Below are 13,965 nucleotides of genomic sequence, written 5' to 3'. Positions count from 1 at the left end.
TATTATGTAGTTTGGTAGGTTTATTTTAATAACTGTTTAATTATCAGATATCAATGATACTTTAAAGATATGGAAAAATGTTCTTGTATTTTATATTTAGCAAAGCAATCTCACATACAAATTCACTACCAAGTGTCGTCTAATCCGCCGATTGTCGTCTGCTATGTACGTCCAGCGAGCGAACATGAGACAACCGGAGCAATATGCACATAATTATCAGAATCAAGTAAAAAAAAAAAAAAAATCAATCGATTCTCACTGGTTGCCAAACAAGATTAGATAAACAAAAACAACAACATATACGAAATGTGACAATTGTGAGAATTTTTCTCGTATTAATAAGTGCTAGATCGACAAGCGAGTTTTCGTTGATTGGCTGTAGGCTTTTCAGAGATTGTCGGGTAAACTGGACCCAATGCTTTGTCGTTAAAGCCCAACTGCACTCTACTTGTGCCCTCTATATACCAAACAAAGGCTTATCGGTGCCTATCGGTCCCCCATGATTCTCTTTCTCTTATGTTAATTGAGAGCTTAATTGACCTTACAGGGACGTCTAATCCCCCTGGCCATACAAGTGCAGACGGGCATTAAGAGGTGGGTTATTCCTTAAAGTTACACCCGAACTTTCGTGATTTAGGCCTAGATTATTCACGAAAGTTCGTGTAACACGAAGACGCGAAGACACGATGGAACGAAGTAAGCCGTTCTGAATAGGCCTATTTACCAATTATAGATAATATTAATGATAACGACTTTCACAGCTACACCTTATCCTATGTTTCATAAACATGCCGACCTGATCGAATGACCCACTGTCGGGGTTTAAAAACAAAACGAAGTAAATCTTGTCAAAGTCCTCCCATTGTGCCGTTTTATTCGATGTTCTGCCATACAGACTGACGTGATTATGAATATGTACGTAATGTTGTGGATAAATAAGGCCTCACAAAAAAGATGTTGTATTGCCCTTTAGGTGCCAAAAGATGAATCGGTCGGTCGGAAATCTTTTTTTAAAAACCGACCGTAGATTTCAAAATTTTGGGGTCGGTCGCAAAGGGCAATACAACATCCTTTTCTTTAGGCCTGATGGAGGATATGTGATTGAACTGAATGTTTATTGCATCTTAATATCATTAAGAATTCAAAGCTAGTTGTATTATCAGAAGAAAAAATTCCCACAACAATACGTTTATGGATATTGGCGACTACGAAGATAAATGTATACATGTATACAGCTAAACAAATTAGGTACAATGAATTAATCCGATATAAAGTGACATGTAGATCGTAATACAACAAAATACTTGTAGTGTTACGGAGTGTTATAGAACAACAAGACTAAAAATAGTACACTTCTATACGTACATTTAGCTTATATAGTTCAAAATTATTATGGTATTTGTGGGGGAAAACACTGGCAAGGAAAGTTTGTATAGTGCGTAGCCTGATCAATATAAACATTGTTATTGTTATCAATATAATTGTTGCTGTTGTTGTTTTTATCATTAGTATTCTTATTATTTTCATCATCATCGTCATCATCATCACCATTACCATCGTCATTGTAGTTATTATTGATTAATAATAATAATAATCCGTTTTTTTTATATAGCGCTCAATACACCGATCCAACGATGTGCCTAAGCGCTTTACAAAGAAACATTAATGAGAGGGATAGATACTTCTTGGGAAAAAATGAAGAATAATATGTACATTTTTTAAATACCTATCCTATCAGTTGGGAGCATATCATAGTAGAAATGTGTCCCATGAAAAATACATCTCTGAAACGCCCTATTATTCGAAACATGATTGGAAATAGTTGACAAGTTTAGACCGAAACTTTGTGTGTAGCCCCTTTTAACCATTTACATATGTTGCACATGTGATCTGCAGCAAGAATAATCTTTTTTCATCCAGATCATTCCAAACCTCACAATTCATATCCATTCTTTTTAATTAAATATGTGCTGTATTTGACAACTCTTTCCTAATAATGGCTTAGGTATTTTCACGTCCAGTATTGTTCAGAATTGAACTATATTTCTTCATAGTCGCTTCGTTTTTGTTCTATGTTGGCCGCTTTTAAACGCTCTATCAATTATCCTGTGAAAAGAATTGCACAAAACAGAAAATATTATTCCCCTTTTGGTAACGAAAGTAAATACACCCTGTATGTTGATTGATGAACCAGCACAGTCAAATCAAACAAAAACACTATTATTTTATATCAAAGGATTTCGCTTTGTAAACCTTGACCATACACTTAGTTTCACCCAACTTTCTGTTCTGATGAACTTTAATCCGACTTATTTATTTGATTTGACAATTGAATATGCAGAATTCACCGATTAAAACATTCTTCAGATTTCTCTTATTATCCTATATCGTATTGCTGTTTATGCCTCTTCCCCTTCTCTTCTCATCCGTTCTCTCGATATCCTCTTTTTCTATGCTCTGCCAACTCGTAATGAATTATCATTTTGCCCTCCAGTCTCTGATCTATCAACTCTCTATTTTGTCACTGTCTCTTTCACCTTTCGTGCACTCCCTTACTTCTCGTCCTTTTTTATTCTCTCTCTCTCTCTCTTTCTCTATCCATCTCTCTCTCTTTCTTTATCTCGTCATCTCTCGTTTTCTCTCTCTTTTTCTTTTTCTGTCTTTCTCGCTTTCTCCCTTTCTCTCTTTGTTCTTTCTGTCTCCAAGCGCATTTATTTCTTCTTCCTGTCACAGTATAATGAATCCTCCCTTTGTCTTTCTGTTGTAAACATGGTAACTCCAGGCAACATAGTTCTGAGAAACCAATCCGTATAATAATTATTGACAACTGACGAGGCCATGATATTGGGATAAAAGATTAGTTTAATTAATTAAAAGAACACACACACATACAAACTGTGACAAACATGATAACACGGTTGATAGGCCTACATTGTTATTTGTCAATATTATATGAAGCAGGCGGCATGTACAAAGGCCGTCCGAGCTATTTCGGGTCCCCCCCCCCCCCTGTTTCAAGAAACGTTTTAGTCATAAGAGGCTCTCTCTGTCTCTATTTATATATCCATGGGCGAGTGACTTCAGAGATTATTCGATTTATGCTTCGGAGACAATAATGTTGCCCCATGGTCAATATCTAACATTAGGGATTTTTAGATTTACACGACGAGAACGTGGACCGCCCCGTGTGACATCCTTTTAAGGTAATGTGACGTCCTTTTAAGGCACTGCCGGGCACGGCCCAGTGCCTTAACTCAATGTCACACGCGGCAATCATGCACGCTCTCGTCGTGTAAATCTTAAAATCCCTATTAACCAAACTCCTTGTACTTAAACTCTGGACCTAACGCTATACCGAACCGTCATTCTAGGCTTATTGTTGAGATATGGATAGGTAGACCACGATAGATTTCTTTTAAAATGTAATACGCTGGGAACCTTCTTTGCGGACAGTTGCCATTCATTAAGGCCTACGTGTATTATACAACACTGCTGCAGTTTTTATCCTGTGGTTTACCGCATCATTATTATCTTGACGAGCCTTAAACGAACTTTTGAGCCAACCTAAAGACCAGTAGGAAACCTAACCCTAACCTAACAAAATAAAGCCCAGATAAAAACGTTGTCGGAGCATGTACCCGGTCGCGTCTTATTTGTCGCCATGACAAAATAAACATAATTTAAAGTTTAAACCAATGTTGAGATCCTTTCCATCATGGAAGGTTCATGCTCGCAACGTTATGGATCTTGAAAATATGATTTTGTTTCGCACCATAGAGGCCATTCGTATTATGAATACTGTATACTTAAGCATGCATCAAGAAAATCCACATTTAAATGCGCGGTATTTTACTGACACTACTTCAGGTGTAGGTATACTGCAATCAGTAGCTCATAATGTCTCGGCGTATTGACAGACATGTCCCATAATTCATCACCAACTGACGACGCGCGCTCGAGTAAAATAATCGCAAATCTCTCTGTATACCCCTTCACCGAAAGATGGCGCAATTGAAAATACCTTGCAGCAGCCAGTGATATGGTTCTTTTTCTCGTGCCTTTTCCAGACATTACCATGAAGTGTAGTGAGTGCATCTTGAGGGAAAATTTCTGGTAATACTCGGATCGAAAATATAATGTTGAAAGACATATTTATTTACAAACAGGTTATGACTCATTCGAATTATAATGCAATATTAACTTACAATCAAAATAATGATCGTCTTTGCACCAAGTGAATTATACTATTTATATCAAAACACGCAATTAGTCCAGATTTAAATAGATTTTAAGTGTCCCTTAAGACGCTACAGTGATTTTTTTATAGTGATATAAAGACTTTGACAAATTGCTATTATGTAAAATACCTTAGGTAATACATTTATGTTATTACCTTGTACATTGTCTGCCTAAGCCTGAGCTACTGGGTACTCTGTATACCCCAAATGAATAAATCAATAAATATAAATAAAATAGATATTAATTCATTAATTCATTGATTATCTGGAACGGATCTTACGGACCCCGCAAGAATAAAATGAATGACCATATTCTGAAAACGATGTTATCTTTCAATTTGGGGGAAGTTATAGTAGTCATGATTCTAACTGTCTATACAATGTAGATTATCGGCCCGCGATATTTTTTTACGGCCCCGGAACACCGCGTATCAAGATCCATGTTGATCCGTGTTACTATCCTTGTATGTGTGAAACCCGCTTTAGCAGGGTAATTAATGCTAACCGAGAAATCAAGAATGAACGTTCAACTCATAGGCCTGTTTTTTAGATAGCTATATGCCACCCCGCCAGCTTCAAAGAAAATTTTTCACCAACAATTTACATGTACGTGTATGTATAGTATAGTAGAAAATAGAAAAGTGTTAGGCCTATACATGTTGGTTATTACAAGGATACTTCAGGTATAAATAGATTATGTACAAGATTACAGACGCAACTGAGATATATTCATTTTGGACAAGATAAGACTTAAACACTAGATCTTTTAAAGTAGTTCATGTTGTTTTGGATACACTTTACTGACACCATCGTCAACAGAGGTAGTCTGACAAGAAGTAACAGTGGGAAAAAGTGGAGCAGGAAGGCATGAAACACGCTTAACGTATATCCTGAATTAGTGTATTCGTACATTTTCTCCTGTACGCGATGTATTTATAGGTCTAGATGAAATAAAGGATGTTATATACCTCACTTTAGAAATCCAGCCATCTGGTTGGTCGAAATCGGAGTCGTGATTTTAGCCATTCCCGTAAAATGCCCAAACCGGTCAATAATTTTTTGAAAAAAGCCCTAGGGCACTTTTCAGAAGACTATTGACCGGTTTTGGCATTTTACGTATATGCGTGCAATCTCAGTGGGAAGGATTTTAGCACACAAACTCGAGTGGTGTGCGATCAGACACCCTATTAAGACTAGGTCTCGATAGCGTAAACAAACTTGATTACCATGATTGGTAAGTCGTACATGTTTTCTATGACCCTTTTCGGTATATAAAAGTTATAATGACTGCTTTAATATTCGAGGAATAGTTGCTTTTATAGGCTCTCTGGGAGGTTACATGATTGTGCTATCACCACTCGGCACGCCTCGGGGCGAAAGCACGATCACGTAACATCCCCTTGAGCGTATGAAAACAACTATGTCTCTCATAGCAGTCATTATTAATATAATATTCCTACATTCTAAAGTTATCCACATCTGGGTCACACAGTAAAGCAGGGAAGGAAATGGATTAAACCCAGCGTTTCAACACTGTATTGTTACACTGAGGTGGTTTACACAAACTAAGCCGAAATTATTAAGTGACCTTGTATTGGTAGTCATAAATACAACATAAACGGATCAACCAGGCCCACTATTATCAAACACAGGTATGTTAAACAAAAGTAAGGTTGTATTATTGAGTTGTAAGACCATTGAATCCATGATCTCAGTCCTCTGATATTTAAAAAAGAAATCATTTTGGTGAGGTAATATTTTTGTTCGCATTGTTCCACAATGACAAAGCATTGTCTTTACAAACAGGTCGGTGGCATAGTCTCTTTGTATTCTTCGTCTTATGGTGTCGCTAAAAGGACAACGAATATCCATCCTCGGTGTTCTTTTTCCTGTAATCCTTTGGAGCATCTGTAAAGAGAGGAGAGAAAAAAAGAGAAGATATTAAGTTATGCTTTATGGAATCAAATGTCATACTAATAGAGAAATCCAAGCTATTTTGTTTTATACGCTACTAATCACATTATCTGATCAAATGTTGTTAATTAAAATCCGTATTACGACTCAAATCAGACCGAATATAAAGTGAATTTACACATTTGATATCCCTTTTTGTTCAACATTTGGTAATGTATAGGACGACCATGACCAATTATATACTTCACTTACCCAAACACAAGTCATATACAACATAAATGTATAATTAACAATGATATAGTTTTTTTAAGGGTTTCATTAACACTTTATCTGCTAAAATATGTTTCTGTTTAAAGACTGTTCCACCTTATATTCTCCATCAGGTTCTGGGGCTTACTGCATTATGATGTTACAAACAAAATATCATACTGGGGTAATTAAACCATGAAATTCTTCAGTAGATGTCACTTTCCAATTCACTGAGCTAATCCTGTTAGTAGTAAATTATTGATGCTTGATGTTTTTACCGATCGGCGTGGCAAATAAAGGGTTACAAAAGGAGTACTATGAGTAATTGTTATCATTGATGTTAAGAGAGAGCCAGAGGGAGAAGAAGAAGAAAAGAAACATAATGGGTCTGCTCGATTTCTTTTTTTCGAAACAAACGTAGACATAATTTATGCACTCTTCTTATTTTCTTTGTGTATCATCCTCATCTGGTCATCCCGCTACTGTTTCTTATTATTTTGGTCTCGTTTTTATTTTTGTTTTTCGTCTGTTACATTTATGAAAGTATAAAGTTTAATTATTATTGTGTGAACCTGCACCTGGCAAGCTTTGCTTTCAAGTAGGTTCGTTTTTTTTCTTTCATTTCCTGTAACCACATAATTTTGCATTGCAAGACTAAAAAAAATATGTCAAAAATATTTAAAAGTTAAATTTCTGTTATATCATTATGTTTATTATTGTCTGTCATTGTTTATATTATGTGGAAAGAAATGAAAATAAATTCGCTCTGTATAGAGCGACATCTACTTCTACTCTATCTCGTACGATATGTGGGCGTTGCTGTGAGCCACAAAACACATTTAGTTACATGAAGGAGGTAGTATAAGCTCCTTGGTTATATACAGTAATACCTGCTCGTGAAGAGCAGAAATACCACAGACTTGGTAATTAAATACCACGTGGTTGAGGAGCCTCTCCCGAGGAGGACTTAGAGGTCGATAAAGGACTCTCGATAGCAAAAACATCGACGTCACCACACGGCTAGGTCAAGAGAAGACAAATACATGTAAACAACTCATTGAGTAAGAATTGTAAGTATGTCTGTAAGCTCACGTGGTCGCCATTTTAAGACATGGTAGATCGTTACTCTACAAGAATCGGTAGGATAATCTTGCATATAATTCTTCAAGAGGCTATTTACTACCTCTACTATAACCCATATATAAAGCCCACTCAACTGGGAGTTAAAAGAAAACATCGTTATAGACAGGCTGTCTTGTAATTCATATAATATGGTACTACCAGCATATAAAGACCACCCAAGGGGAACACAGATCGTGATCTTTGATGGCAAGTGGTCTTATAATATTCCATAGAGTACAACCTGTTTATAAAGATCACTCAATCGCAAAAAATAATCTTATTAGGCAGGAGGTCTCGTAATTAGTCAATACAATACAACCTGCAAATAATATAAACCACTAAAAGGAGACAAGGAAATTATCTTTTAATCCACGTGGTCTTTAAATTCTCTTTTATGGTTCGACCTGTACATAAAAGCCTTTCAAAGAAGACAAGGTTCTTCTTTGTAGGTTGGTGGAGTATTTACAGATTAGTCTTACAATTCAATGGTAAACACCATTCAAGGGTAACACCCGAAACGTGATTTTATAGAGCTACACGTGGTCTTTCTATACAGGTTGCCAATTACAGTAGTCAAGTTGCCCGACAAAGGATAAATCTTAAACACAAAACAGTGTATGGAAATTAAGGTTCAGTGACTAAAGTAACAATGTTATAAACACGCGGTCTAGGCTTATATTCTCTGTAAAGGATGTTCATCTTTTTGCAAATGACAAATCCGTAACAACCTTACATCTAACGAAGATATCTGACATCGTCTGCTACTGAGCGCAAGAAGGGCGTAAACTCTATGTAAGGATATGAGTTGACGTCCTTCCGTCTCTAAATGAACGTTAATGTATGATGTCCTGTGATTGTTGAAGTCTATATTTCATCATAAGCAATTTTGACTTCACAAAATAAAGTAAAGGGGTAAATTCATGTGTCGTCAAGAGTTCTTCTGTCATTAATTGAAATAAATATATTAAAAACCTTGTCATGCTAATGGTAGGTTTGCGTTTACATCCTGGAGCGCATCACTGAGAAGTAATCACATTTTCTATGAAATAATCCACTTCATTTTCACATAATTGTCATTTGCAACTCGGCACATACTCTTTACCTGTCTCATGGGAAATTGTCTTGCCTTCATTGCAAGAACGCAGTATTACTTCCAACATTGTCTAAGTGGTCTTCCTACTTAATCGGATTCTAAACACCGCGTACTGTGAACTAATGGAGAGACCCGTTCACATTTTCCTGAGGTTCATTTAAATCTCTTCCGGAATTCAGATGCTATGAAGGGTCGAAAAAACACTAGGTTTGATGAAATAAGGGTTAAAAAAATAATGTGCAAACTTAACCTATACAATAATAATCCCAGTTAAATGTTTAATATTGAACATTTGAAAGTTCTATATACTCTCATTACTGCATCCTTAAAAAATATAGAACATTTTGTGCTTCCTGGTTTCAATTGTAACGCCCGTGTTTCTTAAACATTGCCCAAAGTGCTTTACTCAGTTTTTAGACGTAAACGTCATTGAACAAGAACCTAGGGTTCATAATATTTTTTAAAATTGTTGAAGTGTGCGCCTTTTAAAATTATGTGAATCCACATTCAAATCACTATTTTCCTGGTATGTAATAGTATATTTAACATTTTGAAAAAAACCTCAAGAGTCACTATGAGTTACTACGATCTATACTGATAAATGCCATGGAGACATCGTGGTGTTTTGGTTTCTTCACTTGACTCTCAATCCTAGGGTTGAGGGTTCGAATCCCCGCCCGGCACTCTCCACCCATGTGTAAATGGGTACTGTCAGATGATGATGGCTTAATACTTAATAATACTTGTAGAAAGAACAGCATTGGTACTCTTAACGCTTCCCCGGGTAAACATATTATTATTATTAGCATATTATTGTTATTATCCCGAGCTATGCCGAATGCAAAGCTTACTTGGACTTTACTCGGCTCTCAATAATTCGGCAGAGTGTGAGAGGGCCAGGATGACAGATCTTAAGTGTGGTTATCTTCTCTACCATGCGATTAACGAGGAGCGCGAAAAGCAATTAAATTTTGATTTACGATCGTAGAGAGGGTGTTTACATTCTAGTCTTCAAGCACAAGTGGTCGAGCTGTCAAGCTCTAATTGGAAATGAAACGACATAACTTCTCTTAAATAAGTGGCTAAGATGGGTTTAGGCTTGATAAGTATTCACACAGTGGGACAAATCAACGAATCTAAAACCTGCCAAAGGAATAGGGTTAATTTTTGAAAATGTAAGTGGTAAATCACCATTTAAGAGTAATGTTTATTCTTTTGTTTATCTGGATCCAGCATAAACGGTTATATAAAGCAAGTTAAAAGTGTTAATTATTTTCCATTTTGAAAGAGTGGTCAATTTATTGGCCCTTTTAAAGGGTTGCTTAACGTTTTAATTTGAGAGGCCAAATAATGATAAATGTGAAATATTAATTTTGCAAGCATTATAACTACTAATTAAGTAATTTAGCGCTTTTTTATGCATCAATTTTGTACTGTTTATATTCATTCACTGGTTTCAAATCATTAACAGAATTGGTGTTCAACCGGAATTTAAATGCTCAACTGTGTGTAGAATGAAAGTTAAGCAATGAGGCTTACGTCCTTTTCTAACTGGACAGTCTACCTGCCTCGAGACGCTTGCATTCTACTTTGTGAAGTGACAAATCAAATTAAGAGACCAGACTCTTTACTTGAGACGAACAACACATTAATTATACATTAGCTCACCTAAACGTGACTGGAATAAGAGAAGAGACGCAACACACAGGTTGAGGACACCTGGGCCCTGTCTTACAAAGAGTTGCAAACCAATCATAAGTCCTCCAATCAATCTCAAGTTTGCAGTCTCCTATCTCTCATGTACAAAGTTGTGATTGTAAGACGGGGTTCTGGTGTATCAAAGCTGTGGTCATTCTTTAAATGTAGTTTGAAAGGATTATTTAATATTTGTGAAAGGATTCTTTGGGGATTGAACTGTGACTCCTATAAAAGTGGATGTCCACTCCTGTACATTTAGAGAATAGTCTCGTTATACCTGCCTTGCCATCTTTCTTCCAATACAAACATTAACTGATTTTAATTGTAGTGTGAAGAGAAAAACCCATCGAAGCAAGTGTAGAATAATAACGTTGGTAATTAGAATCAAGTGCAATGGAATTTCTTTGGAATGGAATTACAACGAGAGGATTTTGATACAAGCAAAGTAAACTAGACCGTAACAAAGTTTCATCAATCTTTGGCCTGAACGGATTGTGGGGAACAAATCAATCATGTGCTCGTCTTTCTGAATTGGAAAAGAAAACATGAAACGAAATGAATCTCTGTTTTGAAAGAAGATGCGTGAGTAAGGAAGCGGCACAAGCTGCTGTGTCAATACCAAAAAACGATTGGTACAATCAATGTTTGTAGTTTGTAGAGTAATTATTCACGATAGTGAATCAAAAAATCTTTCATGTTTTGGTTGTTGATTTCTCGTCGATGAAACTAATATCTCATGATTAGTTTACATTCATGACGTGTACATTTTGTAGGCAAATAAAAGGTTGATAAATGAAGAATATGTATATACATTATGTAAATGTATATTAATTTATAACATGTGATATATGTGGGGAAATATTGGGAGAGGAGAGGGGAGATTGAATAACATGAAAAGGGGACAAAGAAAAAGAAAGAAAGAGAGGAGAGCTGGAAGTGGAGAGAAGCAGAATAAGAGCGGTATGCAGAATAGTGGAAATGGCGGGAAATGGTTTGTTTTTATAAACTACTGGAAATGTTTCAACACTAATCTGATTCAATAAAGTAGCAGACCACTTAAAATGTATTCCTTTTGTGTTATTTTTGGCATCATAATCATTAAAAGGACATGACTTTTACCTACAAATTTCTCCACGACGACATCTAAATCTGGCGTAGCCGCAAACACATATGTGAAGATTGTTATAATAATCATTTTCAAATAACTCTTATTTAATGGTGTGGCATCTTTTGTTGGACTGTTAAACAAAGGTACTGTTGACGGCAATTATTTTTCTATGATGTACTTTCCAGAGTTTTCTGTCGATCGAAGAATGGGAAATGTTTCGAATTCATGTCTTATAGAATTTCCTATTTTTGCCCCCAAAAATGTATGCTATTTTTGGAATGGCTTACGTGATGGGTCATTTGGTCTTTTACCGATCCCTATACATTCGGGAGCCCATCCAAATCAAATTTCGATTACGGGAAGATCCCGGATGGGCAAAACCACCTGCGTGAGTCGGCTTAAATTAGTTTCCCAACAGACGAAACTTGTTGTGATTGCAAATCTGTCCGGGACAGATTAAGAGAGAATAGAAGCAAAGAGAGACATTTCGAGGACGTAGTTGAGATGTGACGTGGACTGTCAGGTGCTTAATGTCATGTCCTTATAACTACATGTGTTTTTGATGCATTGTCGAATCAGATTAGGCCCATTTGGTATCATGATATTTGGACTTCTGAATTTATTTTGTACTAACCAATTCTACCTGAAATCAAGAAGAAAAAAAAGAGGCTGCAATATGGAAACCAAAAATAGGCATAAGTCGTTTACTACTTTGCCTTATCTTCACAATGAAAAATAGTGTAAAAGCAGTTTTGAAGCAGGAATCTTAGTAGGTGTGGTAGGTGTATAGGTGTCAACCAAACCACAGTTTTGCGAACATTCTAAATGATCCACACCTGGGTCACATTGTAAAGTAGGTATGGAAACGGAATATGGTAACATTGTGGTGATTTATCCACATCTTTGTCACACAGTAAGAAAATAGAGTAATTAAACATACTGTGTCACACATTTCTGTATGACCTAACCGCCTTGACCGTGGCGTGTTTACTCAATATAATTTCTAATTACACGTGTTCCTCAATAAGAAACTGTGGAAATGCTTTCTCTCTCTCAAATTCTACCGACTGTTCTTTTGGGGGGCAATTAATACAAGTAGGAATCAAGATAAAGAAGAACTGAATGTGACATTAAAATAGGGGAGGGGATAGGCTTTTATTTACCTTGATTATTGCTGACCTATTCAATCTGATTAAATAAGAAGGCCATTCTCCGGTTTGTGATTACCATCTTTTGATTCACTTCACTGCCCACCCCTTTTGAGGACCTCTTACTCCATCTAATCAGAAACCAACGGACACTGATTTTATTTCCGACCACCCGCCATTGATTTCTCCTTAATTAGGTGGGCGGCGAAAACGTATGGAGCAACAGTCGTCTGCTCACGCGCTATCTACAGGTAGGGAGATTGGAAGCGCCGAAAACGAGCGGAGGCGAGTTAATTAAGCGCACCATACTACGAGGAGTTCGTGGAGCCACCATAATAATTAAGGTCTCATGCTTGATTTCCTGAAATAGGGCCAGTCTTTTGTATGGCGGAGGAATCACAGCTATGTAATGAATTTGCTCTTAACCAGTCTACTGCAAATAAAACGAGATGCTAAAATGGCCTCGATTTCTCTTCTTCATTTATATGTATATTGGTAATGCATAGGCCTACATTGAAACAAAAGTCGGAAGGACAGACCTTGGGTGTTAAAAGCGAAGTGCTATTAATAATGAAACGTGACGAAATCAAAGTTGATATGGACATGTTTAAATTGTAAAGCCTTCATTACAGATGATCTGTTTACGGGTCGTAGAGGGACTACGATGGATGCGAATCGGTTATTTGCTTTTAAGAAAGAAAATAGTTTTGAAAATTCGTTAAAAAGTACGCAAGGGAATTTAAAAAAAACAACACTTAATAGCTAAGTGACAAACACGAATGGAAAGAATACGCGTAAAATGGTACACATGATAATGTTTTCTAGTGTTTACTCGTATATAATAACCAAGTTGCAAACTGAAAAGTAAAGACTGCAAATCTCCTTGACATTCCCACGCGGAAATTCGAAATTTGTCTTAATGCATCCAAACTGCCTTTTTTAAAGCTGAATTATAATTTCAAGACTATCTTTACGCATACTATCTTTAGGCTGGCTATCTGATGAATCGACGCATAATTAGATGAATCTGTCTGAATTTCACGTCTGAATTCCTCGTCTGACTTACTCTGTCTAATGTACCCATCGCTTCCTGGTCTTCCGGCGTAGTTTCTTCCACAAATCTCGTGTAAGGCGGCAACGACTGGTGCCAGTCTCGTCTGCAAAAAGTAAGAAAGGCGTGAAGAAAAAAGATACGAGACAGTTAATATCTAAGAAACAAATTATTCAATCAGGAGATCTAACTCATGGTCATTAACATTGCGGTGGAAAAATGTGAGCCTATCATTCGTTACATATCGTCAGTACAGTCGCTCTTCCTGCCCCAGAAAGCTGGATGACTAGGCCAATGCTTAAAGCATTAACATTAAGTACTATCCTATCCGAAGAAGATGTAAA

At 36.5% G+C, this 13,965-nt stretch overlaps 1 protein-coding gene across 1 annotated transcript in view; it reads right to left on the bottom strand.

Annotated features, from left to right (window-relative positions):
* Positions 1–5,384: 5,384 nt before the first annotated feature.
* LOC100894079 overlaps positions 5,385–13,965 on the bottom strand; it is a 40,972-nt gene continuing 32,391 nt past the window's right edge. Inside the window, exons 5-6 of the mRNA XM_003724623.3 lie at positions 13,637–13,727; positions 5,385–6,146 (exon numbers count right to left, since the gene is read on the bottom strand). Of these exons, the coding sequence (XP_003724671.2) occupies positions 5,862–6,146; positions 13,637–13,727 (376 nt within the window). The 3' untranslated portion in view covers positions 5,385–5,861. The remainder of the gene's footprint in view (positions 6,147–13,636; positions 13,728–13,965) is intronic.

This window comes from Strongylocentrotus purpuratus, unplaced genomic scaffold, assembly GCF_000002235.5.
Source record: "Strongylocentrotus purpuratus isolate Spur 01 unplaced genomic scaffold, Spur_5.0 spur5_scaffold_16, whole genome shotgun sequence".
Classification (NCBI taxonomy): Eukaryota; Metazoa; Echinodermata; class Echinoidea; order Camarodonta; family Strongylocentrotidae; genus Strongylocentrotus; species Strongylocentrotus purpuratus.
Note: the sequence above shows the minus strand (reverse complement) of the source record. Positions and strands in the feature narration are given on the sequence as shown.